Raw genomic sequence first — 22,717 nt, 5'->3', positions numbered from 1 at the left:
ACAGAAACTTTTAGTGTTTTTGTTTTCTTTACTGAAGGTTGGGATGGGGGGATGGGAGCAGAATTCTCACTCTTACAGGTTTCAACACAAAGATAATAGCCTCAGATTGCCTGTATGTGAAGAGAGGGAGTAATTAAATCCAAATGTAATCTTCAGGGATTGTAAGAAGGCAGCTCCTTTTGCATGCCAAATAGACTTCTTAGGTAATGTTAGGTAGCAAACTTATCTTAAGACTGCACAGAAACTTTTAAACCTTAAAGTATTTCTTCAAAAACCTAAAATCCTCAGTATTTTTTACTATAATAATTTTTTATTTTTCAGTTATAGTTGGCATACAATACTAGTTTCAGGTGTACAACATAGTGATCAGACATCTATATAACTCACAAAGTGATCAGTACACCTTTAATACCATACAGTTATTACAATATTATTGGCTATATTCTTTGTTACACTTTCTATCTCCATGACTACTAGTAACTACCAATTTGTACTTCTTAGTCTTCTTTCCCCTTTTCACTGACCCCTGCAAACACCCTCCCATCCAGTAACCCTCAGTCTATTCTCTGTATCTATGAGTTTATTTTGTTCATTTGTTTCAGATTCCACATATTAGTGAAATCATATGGTATTTGTCTTTCTCTGACTTATTTCACTTAGAATAATACCCTCAAGTCCCATTCATATTGTTGCAAATGGCAATTGTCCCTTTTTATGGCTGAATAGTATTCCATTTTGTATACACACACACACACACACACACCATATCTTTATTCATTCGTCCATCGATGGGACTTAGGTTGTTTCTATCCAAAGTGTTTCTTGTAAAAGCTAAGTTAAATCATCCTGTGCTCAAAACCCTCCACTGGGTTCCTGTCTCAGAGACGAAGTGGAAGAGTGGGAGAAGGAATGGTGTACAACCTCAGGCAAATTGCCTAATCTGTTTGCTCATCTTTCAAAGGGGAGAACAAGTCCTAAGTGGTGTATGGAGATTAATAGTATATGAAATAATGTTAGATAAACTCTTAGCAAGTAACTAACAGATATCTGCCTCAGAAAGGAGCACATACTAATTGAATCTGTACTCTGTGCCAGGCACATATTTTTAAATCTTCTTTATTTTTATTTTTATCATCACTATATCTACACAATTTAAGTCAAATAATTGTATATGATTTGTTAAAACAGCCATTTCCTCCCCTACCCACCCCCTATTGTTCTTCCTAATGTGGCCACTTAAAATTCTTTTAGTATTTTTTTATCCATATCGCTAAAAAAATGCTTGGTCTCCTACTTTCTCTTTTTGTCCTTATCTAGTGACTTCTGAGTTCCTACCCTAGAGGACGAGTCAGCTCTCTCTCTGATTCCACCCCCACACTGCTCACAAGCGCTTTCCCACCCCTCCATCGCGCCAGCCCGGTCTCGGTCCCGTCCAACACGGACCGGCTGCCCTTTCGTGCTTGCTGCAGAGCTGTCGTCTTGTCTCCTGTCACGTTCTCCATGTCCTTGTGGGTTTATGTCTTTCAAAATAAATTCCTCTGCTGTCGTTTCAGTGGGTAGCTAAATTAGATGTTTGGCTTCAATCTGCTGTATTTACCTGAGGTCTATCTTGTTTACTTTCCCTCACGACAGTGAGATTGGTTTATACTACTTTTATAGATGGGACAATGGAGGCTCAGAGAGGTTAAAATAACTTGTCTAAAGACCTACAGCCATTAGCAGCAGAACCCAGGTTTTAACTCAAGACTGTCTGGCTATAAAACCTATGCTCTTTCTTCTTTGTCCTTTAAAATGAAAGTTGTTCTGTTGATATGGGTTGTGACTGAGAATTTAGGCCCTGCCATCAATTTCCTTTGTGTGTCTTCCTCTGTAGTCGTTCTTGTCTTCTACTCCTTCGCCTCCTCTTTCCCCTTCCCCTTTCCCTTTCCCTCCTCCTCCTCCTCCTCCTTTTTTAATGCTGTAAATGGCTTCTTGCTCTACTATGCCAAAGAGATAAGTTTCCTGTATCCTTTAAGAGGTCGTTTCCCAAGTTTATGGGTATATAGCAAGAAGTATTTATTTCTTAAAATAACCATTTAAGAGCAGCTGTGGTTTATTGGTAACCTGCAAATTATAAGGAGAAGTCTTTGCTTTTCTTGTGATATGGTGACTTTACCTCCTGTTGGCCACTTAAGGAGAGGCCTGAGATGTTTGGTGGTGAGTTCTTGGCTGAGAGTTCCTTCCCCAGGCCTTGCCTTCTACTCGAGGACACTGGCCCTCATCTGACCGAAGCTGCTGAGGAGTCAGCACTGGCACAGGAGACCTTGGGGGAGTCTAGATCTGTTCCTGATTCCTTCCTCCATCCGGAATGGTGCAAACCTGCCCCAAACACTCACAACTCTAACTACTTTACTGAGAGAAAGGTAGTTTATAAAATGGAGTGGAAGTATGGGTGGGCTATGATATGTTCAGGTTTACTTGGGCAGGCTTATCTTAATCAGTGGTTCCTACCTACTTCTAATTTTCCTTTGCTGAGCTCGAAAGTAGTTAATAAAGTATCTAAATCACTGCTTGGATCAGAATGCACCAGATGATGGACAGCTAATTGTGGCTCACTTTCTAAATTTCAGAACACATACAGATCCAGCCTTTGAGTGATATAGTTCAAGTAGCCATGAACATCTATCACCAGACACTGTCATTCTAAAACATGGCTGTTCCTTCCTCATTGGTTGGTCTTACAGCTATGGGGGTCATTTTCTCCCTGGCTGGCAACAAAGAGGAGGGATAAAGTCTATACTGGGAGGAGCCCCAGCCTCAGACATCATCACAGATAGGAAGATGACAGCATCTAGAGAGGCGTTTGGGTGAAGGGAAGGATGAATGGACCACACTAAACAACATTCCCTGCCTTATCTTTACAGCAAAGAATAAGCCAGTTTCTTGGTATAAGAAGCCCGTCTGCTCATCAGGGTCAAATTCAGGGCTCTGGTAATAGTCCAAATGTTCAGAGAATGAAAATGCTTTCAGCCAGTGCAACAACTATTACTGTACTGAGCATATTAAGGACAATGCTCTCCTCTGCCTGCTCCTCTCCTTCTTGGCCTGGTGGGGCGCCCCTCCTTAGAGTCCGCAGAGCACAGTATCTCTCCCTCTGTCGTCCACTCTGTGTCAGGCCTGGGTGGTTGTCATAGCTCCCCTCTCACTGGTAGGGAACGTGATTTTAGTTCCACTCCCACCCCCTACTTGGAGATGTCCCTAGTTTCGCTTGTCCCTTTGCAGTGTACCCTGGATTGGCTCTCTTTCCCAGTCCCTGTGGGTTATTGTCTCTTCCGGATGCACTCTCTGGCCTCTTCACCTCGCTTCTCTCCAGGAGGCCTCCTGCCACATTGATTCTGGAGCTTCCTGCATTTAAGCCCCACCTCCCTGATGAACCCAGGCTCCCAAGGGAGGTACTGTGTCCTGTGGGGGTGAACAGACACGAAAGACACCAGACACACTGAATGACACAGGTGACATGTTTGCCTCTGAGATCCCAAGTTCCTGGAAGGCAGGGATTGTGCCATCATGCTTTACTGACAGGGAGCTCTAACCTCGACAATGGCGAGGGCAGAAAATGGCCATAGCTGCCAGAATAAGGATGGTTGGTGACCTTGTGCCTTCCCCGTTCCAATATGAGTGCCTGTGTTCATAGATGGGAGCCAGAAGCATCACTCCCTTCGCACATTTTTCCCTTCAAAGGCCTCCTCTTATACCCCACCAGCACCTCACAGCCGCCCCATGACAGAGGCTGAGGGGGCCTGTTCTCACTCAGTTGTCCTGCCATCACCTCAGACCCAGCAGGTCTAAAGCAGCTCTTCAGCTTCCCAAAGCAGGTTCCCCACTCTTGAGTGCTCCCAATCTTACCGGCACCAGGCTCCTGGGTTGTAAATATGATACACCACTGACTCATGTTTTGCTTCACACCAGCTCCCATGGGTCCACCCAGCTTGCTCTTTGCCAGGTACAAAGTCATCATGGGGCAGAGGGCCCACGGGTTGTCTTTTATGCCCCTTGTGTAGCAAGGGGACATCGCCCGGGTTCTCTGGGCTTGGCACCTTCTAACTGCCCCCCAATTTTCACTCTGGTAGTAAGGCTCTAAATGCGGCCAGTCTACTGAAATATGAGATTTTTCTTAAAATCTCTGTCGTGTTTACATCTGAGGTCACTTGATTTGTTGAGCACTGGTATCAAGATCCTTGAAGTAGTGGGTGTGACTCCCAGGCTCCTCTCTTTAATTGCCCTTGTCATTCTTATGTGAGTGTCATGGAAGGTTTTGACTCATTTGGAGCAACTAGATGCTCCTGTATAATCTTGTCAACCATATTGACATTTGCCAACTACATCCTGCCCTTACATGCTTCTCTGCCTGGAATAGCATTCTCTCCCTTCTGAGAAAGCTCCTGCTCATCCTTCAAGACCCAGAGAAACTGCATTCCTCCCTCCTTCAGCATGCCTCACACTGCATCATAATTATCTGTTCCTACTTCTGTCTTCTCCAGTAGACCATGTGGCCCATGGGGACAGGGACTAAGTCTGGTTTATCAATATCCCCCCAAGACCCAGCACAGCAGAGTTCCATGAATGTTGGCTACATGGATCCAATCCATTTATTCACAAGTATTTACTCAAACTTCCTTATACCAGGAACTCTGCTAGACACTGCACACATGGGGTGCACAAAGCAGATAGGGTCCCCCTGCCTTCATGTGGAGGGTTTGCAAGGCCAGTTAGCAAGGCAATAAATATATGGACAAGATACTTTGTTATTGCTATGCTTTGAAGGGGCTGTTTAGATGGAGGCCTCAAGGAAGGTCTCTCAAGATACTTTGCAAATGAGACCTGAAGGATGAGACTAAATCAGCAATCCAGAGAGCTGAGAAAGTGAGCTCAGTGTAGAGAGGACAGTAGGTGTAAACTTTCAGAGGAGGAAAAGGCCTTGGAGTGTTGTGGGCAGACGGGAGACCACTGCTGCCGAAGCACGAGGAGTGATAGGGAGGTCTGTGCGAGACTGGCCCATGCGGGACTGGCCCAGCCAGATCACGCCACGTCTCATTTCATAGGAGTTTGGATTTTTTTCCTGGATGCAGTGGGAAGTCCTCAGAGGAAAAGATTTCAAACTTTTGCTATTGCGGGTGGCTGAACAGGTGTGAATGTAGTGAATATTGCCCTGCTTCTGCTGGGTCCCTTTTCCTGCTGCCTCGTCTTTCGTCCTCACCCAAACTAGCTTCCGTTCAGACTGTGAGGTTTGCACACTGTTTGCTCTGTAACCATCTGGGCTGCTTTTCTCATGTGAACCAGCTCTGTTCCTTGTAGCTGGGAGGCTCAGCTTCCTCTGGAAGCTCCACCTCCTCTGCAAGCTCCCATCCTCATTCCCCGGAGCAGATCCTACAGTTCCTGTTTCAGAACCTTCCTTGTCCTTTGCACCTATGAATGACTGTCTACCCCATCCCCCCACATGCATGATTGCTTATCTTTCCTTGCCATGCCTACTTCCTCCAAAGGAACCAACCTTTTAGGGTTATTTGGGTTCTCCCTCCCAAAGTTTAAAGTCTATTATTCTCTGACCTATCCTGGCACAAATACATTCTGAGGTTATCTCCTCACTTTAAAAAAAGCTAACACATATTGAGCTCATACTGGGTGCAAAGGAATGTACTAAGCATTTTCTATGAAATAGTAATTTCTCATTTAATTGTGACAATGAGTCTGTGAGTTAGTTGCCATTATTATTCCCATTTTATAGATAAGGATACTGAGGGTCAGAGATCATACAGTAAATGGCAAAATTGGATTTGAACCCTGGCTATTTAACTGCTCCTGCCTGGTATAGTCCAGTGTGGTTCTATATGGTCCTAACATTCTTTTCCACGCCATCTCCAAAGCCACTTTTCTGTGGCTGCTCACTTTCTTCTCTTCATTCCAAAGATCTAGCATCACAGGGAAAATGAACAGAGACCCTCAACCTTCTGTTTCCTTACCTGAGCCATTCTTGGGTACAGGAGCTGTACCTCTGTTCTCCACAGTGCTTGTGCACACATGTAGGTTTTGCCGAATGAGCAAACAACTCCTGCCTCTAGTTTATAGGCATGCGCCAAATCTCTTCTTAGGATTACAAATACTGCCACCCAGGGAAGGAGTGGGAAGCAAGAACAACGAGAAGAGGTTGCAGGAAGACAGTTCAGCTGAAAGAAATTTTCTTAGAGGCAGAGTAGTCTGGAGATAGAACCGATTGTCATCTCTCTCATTATGGGGGAGATTCAGCATTGGGGTGGGATGGGGGCTAGACCATGTATCCTTGAAGTTCTCCAGCCCCGAGAAGATGGGATTCTGCACCTCAGATGCTGCTGGGTAGAGTAGAACTAAAATTGTAAGAGATAGTGCTCCTGGTTCCTGGGACAGTACTCTCCCCAGGACAGTGAGCCCGCTGCAGCCTTCCTAGGTGGGGCACATTGGGTCATTCATAAAGCGAAGGTGGCAGTTAAGTCCTCTCAGCCTGGATCACAATTGCCCAAGGAAAGCATTGCAGGTGTCGGACAAATGCAGATAAAAGACAGCTAAACGCTTGCTGTGACCCACATGTAGGGGAACCTTCTCCTCCCCAGTGGTGGTTGGAGCTTCTGGAGCCTGGAACTGTAATGATGGTGAACAGTGGCAATTGTTGTTTTGCTGCTACAGGTGACTCTGGTAGCTTTTCATTACAGAAGTGAATAGGATTATGTGCTAAAGATTCATGGGAAAAGAGCTGTCATGCCAGGAGGGAGAGGCCATAGAGATGGCAGAAACCACAGGTCTGCTACGAGGATTCTCATGAGAGGGTGCTGTACAATGACAGGATAAGAGGGCTTTGCGGTCCTGTGAGCATAATGTGAAACTCTGTAATTTTTCTTTTGTTCTGTATTTGAATTTTCAGTAAGAGAAGGAGGAGACTAAGCAGGAAGGAGTCATGGCCTCTGATGCCAGTCACGCACTGGAAGCTGCCCTGGAGCAGATGGACGGGATCATAGCAGGTACGGGCAGGGAACCCTAATGTCTGGTGGCTCGTCCCCCACACCTGAGAAACTGTTTTCTTTCACTTTTCTTTTTGGCACAGAGAGAAGCCCCTCGTTAGATTTATTTTATTTTATCGTATATGCCATCTCTTTTCTAAGAGTACAGACTTCTGGAACACTGATATCTGGTGTGAGTTTCAGTCTCTGTTGAGACAGGGTGGATGTACCATATGTTAGGACGCATCTAACTATTTCACAGTTTGGATCCTGGCTGCAAGGCCATTTGGGCGCAATGAGATTGACTTTATTATAAATTCTTCAGAGCGCATTATGGCTTATTATAGTCGAGCTGAAACTCGAAGTCTAGCAGACTTTGCCACCTAAATGCAGGTGTCAGCTCACTTCCCTAGCTGGCCTCCAGTGTGTTTGGGGGTCAGGAGGCAGTTTTGTATTCTTTTACCTCATCATCTAAAGAATTTCTTTATGCCATATTGTTTTTTTATGCATCAACTGTTTGGCTTCATGTTTGCATTAGCCAGTTATTCTCTAGAAGAGATCCAGCAAAACTGGTTAGGAAGAGCATGCCAATTGGCTGTTCGGGCTGATTAACTCCTTGACTGTGGCAACCGAGCCTATATTGGTTAGAACAAACCTGTCATGGAAAATCTTTCCCAAAGGGCCCAGGTTTTCTTTCTAGCCTTACCTGATACAGGTCAGTGGCCCTGTTTGCTGATTGGGTGTGCTACTTTGGGGCTTTGTGCCTTGTTGTGTGGAGCTATGGTTGGAGAAGTTTTGGGCTGAATGTGGCAAGAGCCCAGGACGTGCACGGGTACCTGACACTGCTTCCTTTCAGGCGTTTGCTTTTCCTGCCATCCTGCAGAGATACATCTGACTCACAGGGTTCTGGCTGTTTGCGCCTGGGGTGGGAGCAGTTCTCTGTGTGTGGGAGCTTCTTCATGGCACTGGTGGCACTGTAACATGTTCTAGCTGTCTTCTGTCAGGTGTTTAATTTCTCAGGGAACAGAAGGGCCCTTGAGAGGCTGTGACTAATGTCCCACTTTCCAGAGGCTCCATAAATTGGGATGTCCTATTCTAGGTTAGGGCCTCTGAAATCCTATTGAGGGGAAACAGTCAAGAGCATGGATTTCCTAGCAATCCTTTCGGAAAATCTTATCTGGAAGCTGCCAGGGGCTTGTGTGCATTGAGATCAGAGCCACAAGGTCAGACCCTCAGACTGGCTCAGGTCATCACTGCTGAGCTCCTAGCCAAGGAGCTAGGAAGAGACTCAGAAAGCTCCTGGCAGAGAGCGCAGAGCTCTTGGATGGCTGTGAGGGATGAATAAGACACCTCCTAAAGAAGGCAGCCTCATGTGGGGTCAGTTCCTCTTTCTTCCTCCTAATTTCTCCACACAGGCATTCCTAAAATGACAAAGCCTCTGGCAGAATCCCCTATCTCTGAGAGAATTACGTGGCTGGATCCTCAGGGCCTTGCCTTGGTGCAGGGTCTGTAGGCAAGTCTCTGGGATGGGTGTGGAGGGAGTAGTCCTGCCTGTGGTATGGAACGTGGGAGAACCATCCTTCTGCTCTTCCAGCACAAGGAGCTCCTTCCTCCTTCCACTTCCTTAGTCCTCCACCCTGGCCAGTTCTTTCTGGAAGGGCTTCCTGGGCCACTCTGTCCGGAGCAGGTTTGAGAGTTTGATAGAGAGGCAGTCTAAGATATTCCAAGGCATTCTTTGTAGATTACTCATGGGGGAGCATTTGTAGCCAGACTGCTTATTCAAATTCCGACTCTACAAATCCTGCAAGTTACTTGTATGATCTGTGCCTCAGTTTCCTCATATTTCAAATGGGAATAAGAATAGTATCCGCCTTAGAGGTTGCTGTGCTTACACATGTAAGGTGCTTAGAACAGTGCCTGGCATGTAGTTAGCTCTATAAAATGTTAGATCTTGAGAAATTAATGAAGGGCAAAATATCCTTATGTGAAGTCTTCTCTGGGGACACAGTAGAGTTCTCATTTATTCAGGCCCTTATTTGACTCTCTGAAGTTTTGAGGTTTTCACTGGATAAGGCCTGTGCTTGCCTCATTAGACTCAGCCAGCGTTTATAAGTTAATACATCGTATTCTGAGGATATCTGTTCTGTTCTTGCCCTCTTATAGACCATCTTCCACAGAGCAGTCCTTAAAATGTACATCAAATTACATCACTCTTCTCCCAAAAACTCTTCAATGGCTTCCCATCTCAGGATAAAATCTGAATCTCTCGTCATAGCCAGCACTGTCCTGCGTGATTTGGCCTTAGGCTCCCTTTATGGCTGTATCTCCTGTCCACTTTCCCTCTGTCTCATCTCACTTTGGCCATGTGCTCCGGATGTCCCGGGGCCTTTGTGTCTGCTGTCCCTTCTGCTGGAATGCTATCCTTCAGGTACACTAAGGTCTGGTCTCTGGTGAAATGTCACCACATCAGAGAGATTTCCCCTGACCCTGTCTAATATAGCAACCCCCCACATCACACTCTGTCCTCATACTGTTTATATTTCTTTATAGCACTTATCACCACCTGACCTAATTCATTTATTTTTGTCTCTACGTATTGTCTGCCTCCTGTACCAGAATATAAGTTCCATGAGGACAGAGGCTTTGCTGCTCCATCTCCAGTGCCTCGCTTGGTCTGCAGTACCTAATAGGTGTTTCATAAACATTTGTCACGTGTATATTTTATTTACTTTTGTGAACAGGCTCTCTTTTTCATTGGTTAGGAGGCAGTTGGTAGTTTCTGTCCATATCCTCAATTTGGCTGCATACTGAACTTTGTTATTTTCTCTACTAGTGCCTTTGTTTGGCTGATTCTTTTGAAATAACAACTCACGAATTGTTTTGAAGACTCAGTGGTTGGCATGTCCATCTTTTAAGTATTAATTGGCTACACAGACATTTGATAGGAGCTATCTGACAGATAATTCAACACTGAGGTTATTAATGAGAGTTGGGAGGACATATGTTCTATGCCATTTGTGATGAAAAGAATGATAATTATTGAATACCTTTGTGCTGGACCCTTTTCCTCAGGATTATTAATACCATCCTCATCTTCAACATCATTGGGCTGAACTGAACCAAAGGGCTTAGGCATTTTTATGGTAGTTACTGTGGACTACGGAGTTAGAATGTTGGGGATTGAATCCTAGCTTGGCCACTTACTGCTGGCTGTGGGATCTTTAGGCAAATAGCTTAATTTCTCTGAGCCTCAGTTTCCTAATATATAAACCAGTGGTAATATTAGTACCTATCTCCTATTATTGGGACAATTAAATTAATGCAAATTAGGCACCAAGTACTCATTTGGTGTAAGTTACTAATTCTAATATCAACTTTATTATTTTTGCCACCCAAGGTCATAGTGCTGGTAAATTGCAAAACTAAGAAATGAGTCCGGGGCCATCCGAGTCTCTTCTGGGCTTCCTTCACTTCTGTGTTGGTTTTATGATGGTGTAGAGTAGAGCCCTGGGGACTCTGTGGGGCTATCTATAGGAGAAAAGAGTTAGTTAGGAGCAGGGTCCGTTTGTATTGTTGCTCCCAGTCCCTTAGCCAGAGTGACTTTGCTCTCATCTCTCTTACACATTAGACTTTGCAGTAAGAGTTCATTTGCTTACAGGGTAGCACAGCTAAAAGAAAGTTTCACACTGTGTCACCACATTGTGATACCACAGATTCTGCAGAAATGACATTTTCGTGTGAAGGTTTAAGTCATCTTTTCTTTAATTCCATTTTCTTATTAATTTGAAGTCAAACGATATCAAGTAGTGCCAACATTACCAAAATACAATTGCTTTTGCATCTGTTAAAGTATTCAAGTGTGTACCCAAGGACTATATTCCCTCACTTTATGAAAACACAATTACCACTTACTTCAATGGAAGAAAATGTTATAGGCCTTGTGCATACCCCAGATCATGTGAAAACAACTGGATCCTTATGAAAACAAACAATTCCTTCAATAATGATTATTCATAATCATAACACTGCATAATAAGGAATTTCCCTTAATTAATTACTGTATAGTATGATAGGCTACTGTTCACTTTCCAAAACTCTTTCCAAAAAAGAATACACTTAGGGCATGTTTATTAGCATTTATATAATTAAACATTTAATGCAAAAAAAAAAAAAAAAAGTGTCCCTCTTCTCCAATCAATGCAAACACTGCAGGAGATTATCATTCCCATAAACAACCAGGGCAGGAATACTCTGAGAGGACATCCTGATGTTTAGGTGTCAAACACGCCCCTCCTGAGCCATAGTCTGGTGACCCTCATCTCAAAGCACTCAGTGGCTCTAGCAGTGTGAGATAGAGAAGTGCCATGTGAGCAGAAATATGACTATTAAATGAAACTTTTTGTAAAGTTTAATTCTTGAAACCTGAATGGGTGTATCCCAGGTATGACTACTTGATTGGAACCCTGGAATTTTATGCTAGAAAATTGGGTAGAGGTGGCTATTAAAGACTCCACGACCCTTGTCAAAATGATTTGTTTCTAGTACAAAAGACCACTGTTGTAGCTTCTAGTACATGTTAACTTTTGATTTCATTGTCTCCTGGTTAGTCCCTGTAATTCACCTGCAAATAACACTATAATTGAATCACACTGTTGACAACTGTAAGTGAACTATGTATTGCTTAATTATATCCTTCTGGATGGCCCTGAGCAACTGCCAGATATGTTAATTTTGCAGAGGGCTTAATTTATGGGCTAACAGGTGCAGTGGCTCCTCTGTGAGGCCACTTCCGTAATAGGACCAGAGAACCCCATGGTGAGGACACAGAGGACACTTATTTCTCCTCACTGTGGCAGGAGGTTACTCATGCGATTATCTGCAAGCTGTACCCATCGATGAGAAGTAGTAAAAAGGAGTCTATTTAAGGACAGCTACAAAAGAGTTTGCTCTATCCAGGCCTTTCTGCCAATTCTGGATTTTCATTTTGTTTAAGATTTAAAGATTGGGGGCAGAGTAAGTTCTGATCAAGACAGATTATTCACCTGGGCCCATAATGATGAGTCCATGCTCAGAACAGGTAGCCAGTCTTGTCCATGCTCTCTCTGAGGCAGATCAGCATGTAGCAGTCATCAGTAACAAAGCTGTCTGATCCCTGTTCAGGATTCAGGTTGAGAGTGTTCTGCTATGACATTGACCTGAAGAGTCAAAGTGAAAGTCAAGGTGTGTAGTGGGCTCAGATGTCAAAGACTACCCTTTGTATAAAGAGGTTGAAATGGCCCAGAGTGGCAAGCACTGTTCAACAGCCATCATCCTCTTTTTTCTAGTTGATTTACTGAGGATATTGCCTTTTTGCATCCTGGCTTTATGCAGAGGTCTCCCATCCAGTCTCTCCCTTTGATTAGGTCCTAAGCATTATCTCCTGTCCTCAAGTGGCACATTCAAATCCAGGTATTAGGATATCAGGGAAGTGGCAGTGGCCTTCAGGGCAAACACCAGCTCAAATGCTCTTCCTAAGATTCTGAACTTTGAAGATTTCTTTCAGTTCAGTTGCTTAAAAAAGTCTACATATGTGTGTTTTTGCATCTTTGGGTGTTCTTGGAGGGTCTTCTCTATGCAACTAGCCTGCCTCTCTCTATTCTATTGCTGGTATAACGCTGTTACCTTCCTTGGCTTATGGGCCCCTTCTTCCATCTTCAAAGCCAGCAATGGCCAGTTGAGTCCTCACATCACATCTCTCTGACCTAATCTTCTGTCTCCCTCTTCTGATTTAAGAGCTCCTGTGATTAATAAGCCAGAATAATCTCCCCATCTCATGACTCTTAATCACATCTGTAAAGTCTCTTTTACCATACAAGTTACACATATGTAGCTTCCAGGGTTTAGGATATCTTTGGTAGGAGTGTCATTATTCTGTCTAGCACAAGAATCAATAAACAAAACATCTTTATTCTCTTCCTTCATTTTAAACCAATTAAGGAATAGATCAGACATCAAGTTTATAATTAGTTTTACTGATTAGGAAAGTTAGCTCGATCTGAAGCTGCAATTAGGATTTTGAGTACCACTCATAACACACACACACACACACACACACACACACACACACACGTTTATACCCCACATTTAACTTAATTCCAAAATACAGACTTCCACCTCGCTGGGGCAGGGCTGGTCTCAGAAAGCCTCTCTAAGGATAATGCTTACATCCAGGGACAGGCGGCTTTGGAGAGAATTCCTTCTTTCAGCTCTCTCATCAGAGGAGGCATTCCTCCTTCAGAGGAAAAATTGAGTGAGGGGAGGCAGGGGAGAGGCCACAAATGTGGCTGTAGTTGAAACCACCCTCCCTTCCCATGGAAATATGAAAACGGGAATAAGTATCCCTGATAATAGTTCCTGATTTTTGTTGAGACTCCCTGTATGGCCTTGTCTGCAGTCAGTTTTGGGAAAATGTTTAATGTGTGCTTAAGCACAACGTGTCAGCTCTAGTTGTCTGGGACATAGTTCTTTATATGTCCTTTGTTGTTCTAATATGTCACTCCTTTATTTTTCTTTTTCTTTTGGGGTCTGCTTGATCTATCATTTCCCAAGGGAGATGGTTACAATGGGACTTGATTCTGTAAAATTGTGTTTAGAAATTGGTAATCTAAGTTCATCAGTGAGAAAGTCTATAATTTTTTCTTTGTAGTACTCAGAATGCTAAGTTGCGTAAGTCCAAGGTCACTATTCACACTCTGATCTACAAGTTGTACTATCAGTTTCTCTTTATTGAGTGAGCTGATCGCATTCTCTTGTTTTCTATACTGAATGAAATAGATTAGAATTATTAATTTCTTGAAGGTTTGATAGAACTTGCAAAAGCATTTTTTTCCTCTGGAAAAAAAAATTTAATTATGGTTTAATATTTTATAGAACTATTCAGATGATTTTTAAGTTTATTTTTATCATTTTATCCGGTGACTTTGTGTGTGTGTGTGGCTGTTTTTAACAGTGTGATCAAAATACTTCCTCCATTGTATGGAGTATTTAGTTTTATCTTTTCGAGCACTTTATATTTCAGTCATTCAGTATCTTAATTGTCGTATGTCTCTCTTGATAACCTCAAAGAACTGGATTTAATTTATCCTCTTATTCAAATATTTGAGTTTAAATAGGTGAGTTTATAATTATTATATGCACTTATAATTCTTATAATTGCAGGTATGCATGTGCTCGTTTTTCCATTTTATGTTGTCCAAGGCCACAGAGTTATATAAAGTTAATGAAAATCTCAGTCTACTCACTTACTTTTGGCCTGGCTCATCCTACATTTTTAAAGGGGCGTATAGTGTGTATTTGTGTGTGTATATTGAAATGTGTCCAGGATGGAGGATTACTCAGCAATTGTGTGGAGAATGGAGGTCTTGCTCTGCTTCTGTCCATTTTCTTGACTGGAGTCTGGCTGGAGCCCTTCTCAGTCAGCTCGAAATTGGATCTGCAGGAGCCAGAGAGTGCTGAGCACACACCAGCGTGTGGGTAATTGGGCAGTTTCCTAGCTCCCCAGAGCCACAGACTTGTTTGTGGATTGTGATCCATGATTCCCTCTATCCTGCACTTTCAGCAAGCAAACAGGCAATCAAATGGTAATTGTTTCCTTCTGTGTGGATTTCACATTCCAGAGGCTGCCATGGTAAGTAGGAAGTTGGCACTTAGAAGTAAAGGGACCTGGAAATAGACATCAGGCCTGCAGTAAAACCATGGAGGTGGTGGCCCTACAGTCCACATTTTCCAGCAGAAGCCAGATTTCAAATCTTTTATCCCATTTGCCTTTTAAACAATCCAAATGCCCTAGAAATTCCACCATCTAAGCCGTATTTTCTAAAGTGTTTCTTACTGCTGCTGAAAGAAGCACGGAAATTTTTTGTTAGATTGCGTCACCCCAGTTTTACTTTGAAAAATATATCACTATACTTAGGCAAAGAAGGTTGTTTGTTTTGTTTTGTTTTTTAATGGTGGGGTTTAGAAAGGCAAAAACTGTCCTGTTTGGGACATATCAAATTAGAAAGATCTGAGCCAATATTTCAGATCTCTGAGGAAGTTCAAGTACTCCTCCTCTTAGCTATTCGTTCAAGCACATGTGCAGACATTCAGTCAGATTCCCCTTCGACATCTACTGGGCAGGGGCATGGTGCTAGGAACTCAGCTAACTATGACGGGGATTCTGCCCTCAGAGACTTCACAGCCCATAATGGGAAGGTGAGTTGTGGACATACAGAGTAATTTATACAGGTTAGAAGTATGAGTATGTCAGGGGATATAGACCTCTCCCAGTTGGGAAGATCCAGAAAGGTTCCCGTTCACCAAGCCAGCCTAGAGTCAGGGACCACCTCGGGATGAGAGGAGTAGAATGCAGACAAGGACGGAAGGAATTTTTGGTGGCCATCTGTGCAGACAAGCTACCACATTGACTTAGAAGAAAAGAAGGTTGTTAATCTAAAAGCTGAAGAATGGTATCTCATTGTTTTAGCTAGTGTATCTATGGTCGCCGGTGAGGGCTGATTGTGTTCCCCCAGTTGTCTAACAGTGTGAGCTTCCATATGTCAGTCCCGAAGGGCACAGTCATTCACCTCTGACAGGTCTCTTCCTATCGTGCCCAGCCCAGGATTAAAGATGATCTCTGAAGGTTACTTTGTGAGTGATTCTGCTGAGGTAGAAGTGTCCTCCTAGGCTTCTTATCCATCTTGCCCCCCTCTCCTTTCACTATCTTTGCTCTTCTCCAGTTCCTGGCCCATGGTGTCCCAGCTTTCTTACCAAGGTTCCCACCTCTCTTTTGTTCTAGGCACGAAAATAGGTGCAGAAATTAGTGATGGGACCTGTGAGCCTGGACCAGCCTCCCCTGCCTCCTACACGAACCCCTTCCCAGTGATCCATCTCATTGAGGACCTGAGGCTGGCCCTGGAGATGCTGGAGCATCCTCAGGAAAGGGCAGCCCTCCTGAACCAGATCCCAGGCCCCACAGCTTTCTACATAAAGGACTGGTTCGAGGAGAGCTTGGTGAGTAGGCCCTTGGCCTATTTGGGGAACTACTGGGAAACATAATCCTGGAGACCCCTGAAGGGCCCCTACTGCCCGGGGCTATTACTTCATCTGTGCACCTTCCAGTCTTGCTTCCAGTCCAGTCAACCCCCACAAGGTGGTCCTCCCCAGGAAGAGGATAGAACCCAGTCAAATAGCTTAAGCTGTACAGTTGGCCTGCCTACATGCTCTAGCCCTCTCCTGGGAAAGGAAATTCCTGGGCTAGAGATGAGCAAATATGGAAGGCTTTCCTCCCAGGTTACATGTACTACTCACTGAGTTGTAATCCCTAAATCCCTAGCTGGGGTGTCCACCCCCAGCTATATCCTCCGCTCCTCATTCCTTACAACAGACTAGAATCTTGTCATCTCATTCATTCCTTTACCTGTGCCCCTATTCTTCAGGCCTCCTTGCCCTAGAAATGTTTCCTATCCCTTGTAGAATGAGGGTTTCCTTAACCTCCTCCTGCTCTTTCTAGATTAAACCCTCATACCTCCTAGTCTCTAAGGGAAGCAGATGAGTAACCAAAGCTGTAAATATGTGGCTTTGGTTACCCATCTCCCTCCCTGTGGAGACCAGATGGTCAACATTAAGAGACTAGTAACATCTGGGAATGGGTCAGGAGAGAAGCTGGCCCACTGAGGAAGTGATCTGCAGTGCAGCCATTTGAGGACTGGAGGGAGGAACCTGGGAAGCTAGAAGAAGCATGTGATTACCTAAGCCGAGTTTGAGGATGAAAGCTAGGGTGCAGTCTTTTAAAGCAGGAGTCTCCAACTCCTGGGCCGTGGACTGGTACCAGTCTGTGGCCTGTTAGGAACCAGGCTGCACAACAGGAAGTGAGCAGCAAGCAAGCGAAACACCATCTATATTTTCAGTCACTCCCCAGCATTAGCATCACTGCTTCAGCTCTACCTCAGATAATCGGGAATTAGATTCTCATAGGAGCGCCAGTCTCTGGTGTCAAAAAGGTTGGGTCCGATGTTTTAAAGCTAGAGTCCTACAAACCCGAGCCAAAATTCAAAAGTATCCATAGCATTAGGAAGGCAGGAATGGGACTACTAAATGGGGAGGGAGGGCTTTATGTTGGAAACTACAGACCAAGGATGTTGAGACAGACACCTTTGTCCAGAGATGTCATTTGTTACAGGTTACATCCCAGAAGTCCTAGACTACTTTCTGTTCCGGAGGCACTTGTCCTTGGGCTGCCCTGTCACCATGTGCCTGGGTCCCTCTGGTAACTCCCAGACAGCCTTCTCCACTGTCCCTGAAGCCTGCATTAGGGTGCAGAGCGATTTTGCTCCACTCGAGACCTTACCACATATAACCAAGAGATTCACTCGAGTGGCTTCCCCAAGAAAAGCGTAGTCTGCCCAGAGTACAGAAAATAGCTGGTGTTTATATTCTTTCCTGTGTAGTTTACAGTGACTGTGTATGTGCTTTCACCTTGTTTAATGTGCCTGAACTGTGTGACTATTTCTCTAATATTGACATTTAGAATATTGTTAATCTTTCGCTAGTATATGGCACTGCTAGAAGATGTCTTTGTCTAAAAATATTTGTCTTTGTCTCTAGATCTTTCCTTAAGATAGAGTCCGAAAAGTGGTGTATAGAGTTAAACTAGGGTCATAATACAGGATGCTCAGTTAAATTTGAATTTTAGACAAGCAATGAATAATTTTTAATAAGCATGTCCCATGCAGTTTGCTAAATCTGGCAACTCTAGTCCAAAGGTATTAATATTCCTTTAAGCCTTTGACACATTTTTCTGAACCTCTTTTCAGAAAGATTTTACCCATTTATATTTTCATTAACAGGACTTTTGTGCATCCTGATCAACAATAATCATTAAGATTTTTAAAAAGACAGCTTTACTAATTTCATAGGGAAATATTTTTATTGTTTTTTACATTTCTTTAATAGGAAGACTAAGTTTTTTTCCTCCATTAGTTTAGTATTTAATCTTCTCTATGATCTTTAAACTTTTGATCTCATACCCCTATTTCATTCTCCATATATACACATTCACCTATGCAGTCTTGTACTAATATATGATAATTATAAAACATTCCCCAAAGTAGAGATTTTTAAAGGATGGTTTAAAAAATAGTTCTAATATTTTCTTTCCACACGCTCCAGTGATCACCACAGGTCCCTGGGTGTGCCTACCCCAGCCTGGTCTATTCATAATCTATGTTTTTTTCTATTAGGATTTTAATGCTTTTCTTATATGTTTAAATGGCCTCTATTAGCCCTTTGCTTTATTCTCCTCACAATGTTGTTAAATGTTGTTTATGGCTTATGGTGCTTTTTGAGACAGAATTTAAAAGGAATGTAAAGAACTCTTATCAGTCCTGTTTGGATTTCTTTTTTTTCCTTTTATCTCTACAAAGACCTTTCCTAACCTCATATCAAATAATATTCACCTGTGTCTTCCTTCAGTAGGTTAGTAGTTTGATTTGTATCTTTTTGTTAACTCTATTTTATCTGTAATACCTTTTATTATGCAGTATGAAATAGAGATCTAACTTTTGTAACTTATTTAAAAAAAAGTTTTTTAAATATTTTTGATCCAAAGGCAGTTGACGTGGTTGTTCATTTTTTGCAAGGTGCATTGCAAAAACAGCTTGCACTCAGATTTACAGATCTGTTTTGTGTTTATATCCAATAGTTGGAGAAATGCATTCCTTTGGAGAGATTTTCCTAAAAATTGTTGCATTCATAAATCTTTTAGAGTAATTATAGCCATCAGCCTATGAATGGTGTACTTTTCGGGGGTCAGAAGTTCATATAAACATTCCAAGATGCGAGGGCTGGATGTTAAGGTTTTGATTCTGGACAGCAACAGCCTGTCTGTAGTTTAGGTCTTGAGACCTGAAGTCACATCTGAGCACACTCACATTCCGTAGTAGGTCTTATCAGTGTGGAAATAGAATTTAAAGCAGTGAACCAACCCACTGGTACTTTTTAGATTGGTACTTTTAGTTAGAAGCCCTTACTACTCAGATCGCGGTCTATGGACCAGCAGCTTTGGCCTTCCCTGGTAGCTCGTAGGAAAAAAGTGCAGAATATGGAACTCCCCCCGACCACCCATCCCCACCCTATACTCACAGAACCATCTCCATGTGATTCATGTGCACATTAAAGTTTAAGAAGCACTGCTTGAAACCACAGAGACTCACTTGAATTATTTTAAAAATAAATTACATGTGGCTTAAAATCGGAACTAGTAAGGCTGCTTGAGGGATCAGGCAGGCAGTCCTCCCATGCCTTCTCATTCATGCACTTTTTGCATCTTTACACTCTTCTCTGTATACAACTGGCTTTGTCACATACCTCAGTTACTGCTTTGTCGTATGTTGGCCTGACATGGTCCAACTCTGCCTTGTGACATCCCCATCAGTTGGGATTTTTCTCCAGTAGAGTGGCATAAACAATAAGGAAGTATGTATGTCACGAACAAGATGTCAGAGGATGGGGTGCAGGGTTAAATCAGTAGCTCTGGTATGGCTGCAAGGACTCTGGCTCCTCCCATCTTTCTACCCCACCTTTCTCAGGAGGTTGATTTTTCTTCAGCCGTGTCCCCTAAAGGAAGGATGGCTACCGTAGCTCCAGCAATATAACCTCACACAGACACAAACATGTCCTTTTTCTCTTCTTTTGTAATTAGGAAGGACAGTCTTTCTCTGAAACCCTTCTGCATACTTCTATATGGTCCCAATGGTCAGCTTCGAGGGAGGCTGGGAAACAAGTACTGGCACTTTCATTTACCAGAGCAGTAGGTGGCCTCTGTCAGGAAGGAACCGTGGTGAATTGGGGGAAATGAATGGCCCTTAGGAAGACAGTGCAGAGCAACTGCCACACATCCTCAAGTTTTGATTTTATTTTTATTGATTGCAAAATTATTTTTGTTTTCTTCGTGTGTGTGTGTGTGTGTGTGTGTGTGTGTGTGTGTGTGACAGAGAAAGAGAGAGAGAACTCAAATTCCTAAAGGAGAGAATCTGATTGGCTTAGCTCATGATTTTTTGAGCTAAGTCTTCCAGGCATATGAAGAAATGGCAAGTGCAAAAGAAATAGAAATGAAAGACTTAATTTACAACAGCTATAGATTAGCTGCCCTTGGGTCAGTTGTCCACCCAAAGGCCAATCAGCTGTGGCGAGAGGGAATGGCTCACATGGTAGGACATGTGGTTTCTACTGTTGCTGTTCATTAAGAACTGTGGGTCTTCAGGCACAAGAAAACAGGCTGCAGTCTACGGCCATGCCACCCTGAACAAGCCCAATCCCGTCTGATCTCGGAAGCTAAGCAGAGTCGGCGCTGGTTAGTACTTGGATGGGAGACCACCTAGGAAGACCAGGTGCTGTAGGCGTAAAAAAATAAAAATAAAAAATAAGGGATTGTAAGCTGACAAGTTCCTTGCAATCTGTGAGGTCAACCAAGGGTTGCCTCACCCCCCAAAAAAGGCTGTAGAAGAGGTGGATGTGGGGGAGTGGTTGGTGGTTAGAATGGAATAAACTGCAGAGAGGCTAGTCCTGGACCCCTAAGTATATGTTTTACGTGGAGAGGGAGCTCCTGGTCCTAGTGCATCAGAGAGACTGTGGGTAGCTGTGCTTCGTTATGGTGGGGCTGGTTCTTCCCCTGCTGGGTGCTGGCAGGCTTGGACACAGAAAGATCAGCAGCAACAGGAACTCTGAGGGGATAATTACAAATAGGCCAGACTCATCCTAAAGACCAAGTAGAGCAGACCTGGTAGAGCAGGAGTGAGAGTCCCTGGGCTGTGCGTGGGTTTCCAGGGTTCTGGAGACTAACACAGGGTTCTCCCTTCCTTAACAGTCAGATGAGGAAAGGTAGGCTCTCGGCCTTGATGGGTATGTGTGGGGCTCTCTGAGCTGGGGACACCTTGTGGGGCTTCAATGAAGAAAGGAACACAGGGCCTGGATTCTCTTGTCTGAGAGCAGCGTCTTTGTCTGAATTCTGGGCCTATCCCCGGAAAGTTGGTGGAGCACCAGGGAGCTTCAGATTAGGCTGTTGTGTAGGGGCAGTTTCTTGCAGCCCAAGACAAGCTGGGGCCTGACCTGCAGAGAAGCATCAGTGGGGCTGTCCTGTGCTGTGCAGCAGCAGAACAGTGCAACTCTCAGGAGTTGAAAAGGTCTTCTTTCATGTTTGATGAACAGGGCCAAGCTCAGGGTCATAGAGGGCCATAGAGGAGGAAGCTGAAGCCCAGGCTGGAAGGCTGAAGCACCTCTGATCTGATGGGAGCGAAGCTGAGTTCGAGAAAGGGGCAGCCTCCTTCCCCTCCCACTGCTCCCTTCTAGACCTGTGGTAATGTGGGTGGCGATGCCCTTAGAGAGAGCATGGCCATTCCTGGTCGAGAGCCCCCAAACCCTGCCAGATGGTCCTGAAGGTAGGAGAGGAGAACAGTGCTCATTAGTGGCCCTGATAATTACCACAGGCAGGAAGGGGCTGCTGCTACTATGGCCACTTCCAGGAATTTGTCTGTAGCTTTAGCTGGAAGGGGCATCACTGTCCCTCAACATCTACTTGGCTGGGCTGGGTAGAGGCTGCTTGGGTAGATCTAGGGCCACGCTGGGTGGTTGAGACCATACAGGAGCCAGTCAGCCAGCATCCAGTGAGCCCTACAGGGCTGGGGACAGCCAGGTGGTGAGGGGAAGTGGATTAAGCCTGGTGCACAGTGGTGACACAGGTCCCTGCACAATGCTCAAGAGATACCAGAACCAGCAGAGTCTCCAGATGGAACAGCTCTGGGTACCCTCTAACAGTCTGGAATATATACTTTTGATCTCCTACCAGGTACCAGTCTGTCCTGCTGTCTAATGGTACCAGGTACCAGTCTGTCCTGCTGTCTAATGGCATTGCATGTGGGCTGGGAGGATTCTTGGTGAAGACCTGAGGCTTCAGGAGCTCAAGATTAAGTCCAAGGAAAGACAGGCAAACCTAGCATCTGAGTGAGGGCAAATCAGGGCAGAGCCCAGGCTCTAAAGTGAGGGGGAGAGGTTAGTAGAGAACCTCCAGAGAGACTGTACTTTGGGCCCCTTTTCGGAAGCAGGGTTCAGGGAGTAGGCTTAACCCCAGCGGGAACCCAGGCTTTCCTCTGCAAAGTTGCAGGTGTCTGGTTAGTGTGCTTGGGCAGGTGGAAGGGAACTGGACCAGACTGAGTCAATGTGGGAGGTAGGAATGCATCAAAGGCCAGCACTCAGCCATTCACTTGTATCTGGCTTTGGGCGAGCCTCATCTTTCCTCCTCTGGGACTCAGTTTTCCCATTGGAAATGACAGCTGGTTTGATAGTCTGTGAGAGCTGGCCAAGCATTTTAGTTCTGCAGTTTGTCGAGAGGGTATGTTGAGTGGCCTCCTGTAGTCACCAGCCTTTGCCTTCCACAGTCTAGACCTTTTGGTTTCCAAAGTGGAGGCAGGTTAGGGAGCCTCTCTAGGTGCAGCTGCCCAGTGTCAGGGCTCAGTGGAGGCGGACATCTCAAGAGCAGTGAAACAGGATGTCCCAAATGGGCAGCCTCTGCTAGGCCTGGCTGGGCTGGGGGAGTGAGGCCCCATCTGGGATATGTGCTCACTTGACATCCTCCTGGTCAGTTCAGGTATCCTCAGTTACCTTTTTTTTTTTTTTTTTTTTTTTTTTTTTATGGGGCA

The 22,717-nt window shown here is 44.3% G+C and overlaps 1 protein-coding gene and 1 pseudogene across 3 annotated transcripts in view; both read left to right on the top strand.

Moving 5' to 3' along the window:
- PPFIBP2 (PPFIA binding protein 2) overlaps positions 1 to 22,717 on the top strand; it is a 129,048-nt gene that overhangs the window by 25,937 nt on the left and 80,394 nt on the right. For 2 of the 3 annotated variants that reach the window (XM_015586021.2, XM_025043780.1), the window contains exons 2-3: positions 6,932 to 7,028; positions 15,823 to 16,037. In XM_015586021.2, coding sequence (XP_015441507.1) covers positions 6,965 to 7,028; positions 15,823 to 16,037 — 279 coding nt within the window. In that variant the 5' untranslated portion in view covers positions 6,932 to 6,964. Of the gene's footprint in view, positions 1 to 6,931; positions 7,029 to 15,822; positions 16,038 to 22,717 lie in introns of those variants that run through there. The other variant, XM_006907553.3, reaches the window with a different exon arrangement.
- On the top strand, positions 20,307 to 20,425 carry LOC112476317 (annotated as a pseudogene).

This window comes from Pteropus alecto, unplaced genomic scaffold (assembly GCF_000325575.1).
Source record: "Pteropus alecto unplaced genomic scaffold, ASM32557v1 scaffold402, whole genome shotgun sequence".
Taxonomy (NCBI): domain Eukaryota; kingdom Metazoa; phylum Chordata; class Mammalia; order Chiroptera; family Pteropodidae; genus Pteropus; species Pteropus alecto.
The sequence above is the reverse complement of the archived record's forward strand: the minus strand, read 5'-3'. Positions and strand labels throughout refer to the sequence as shown.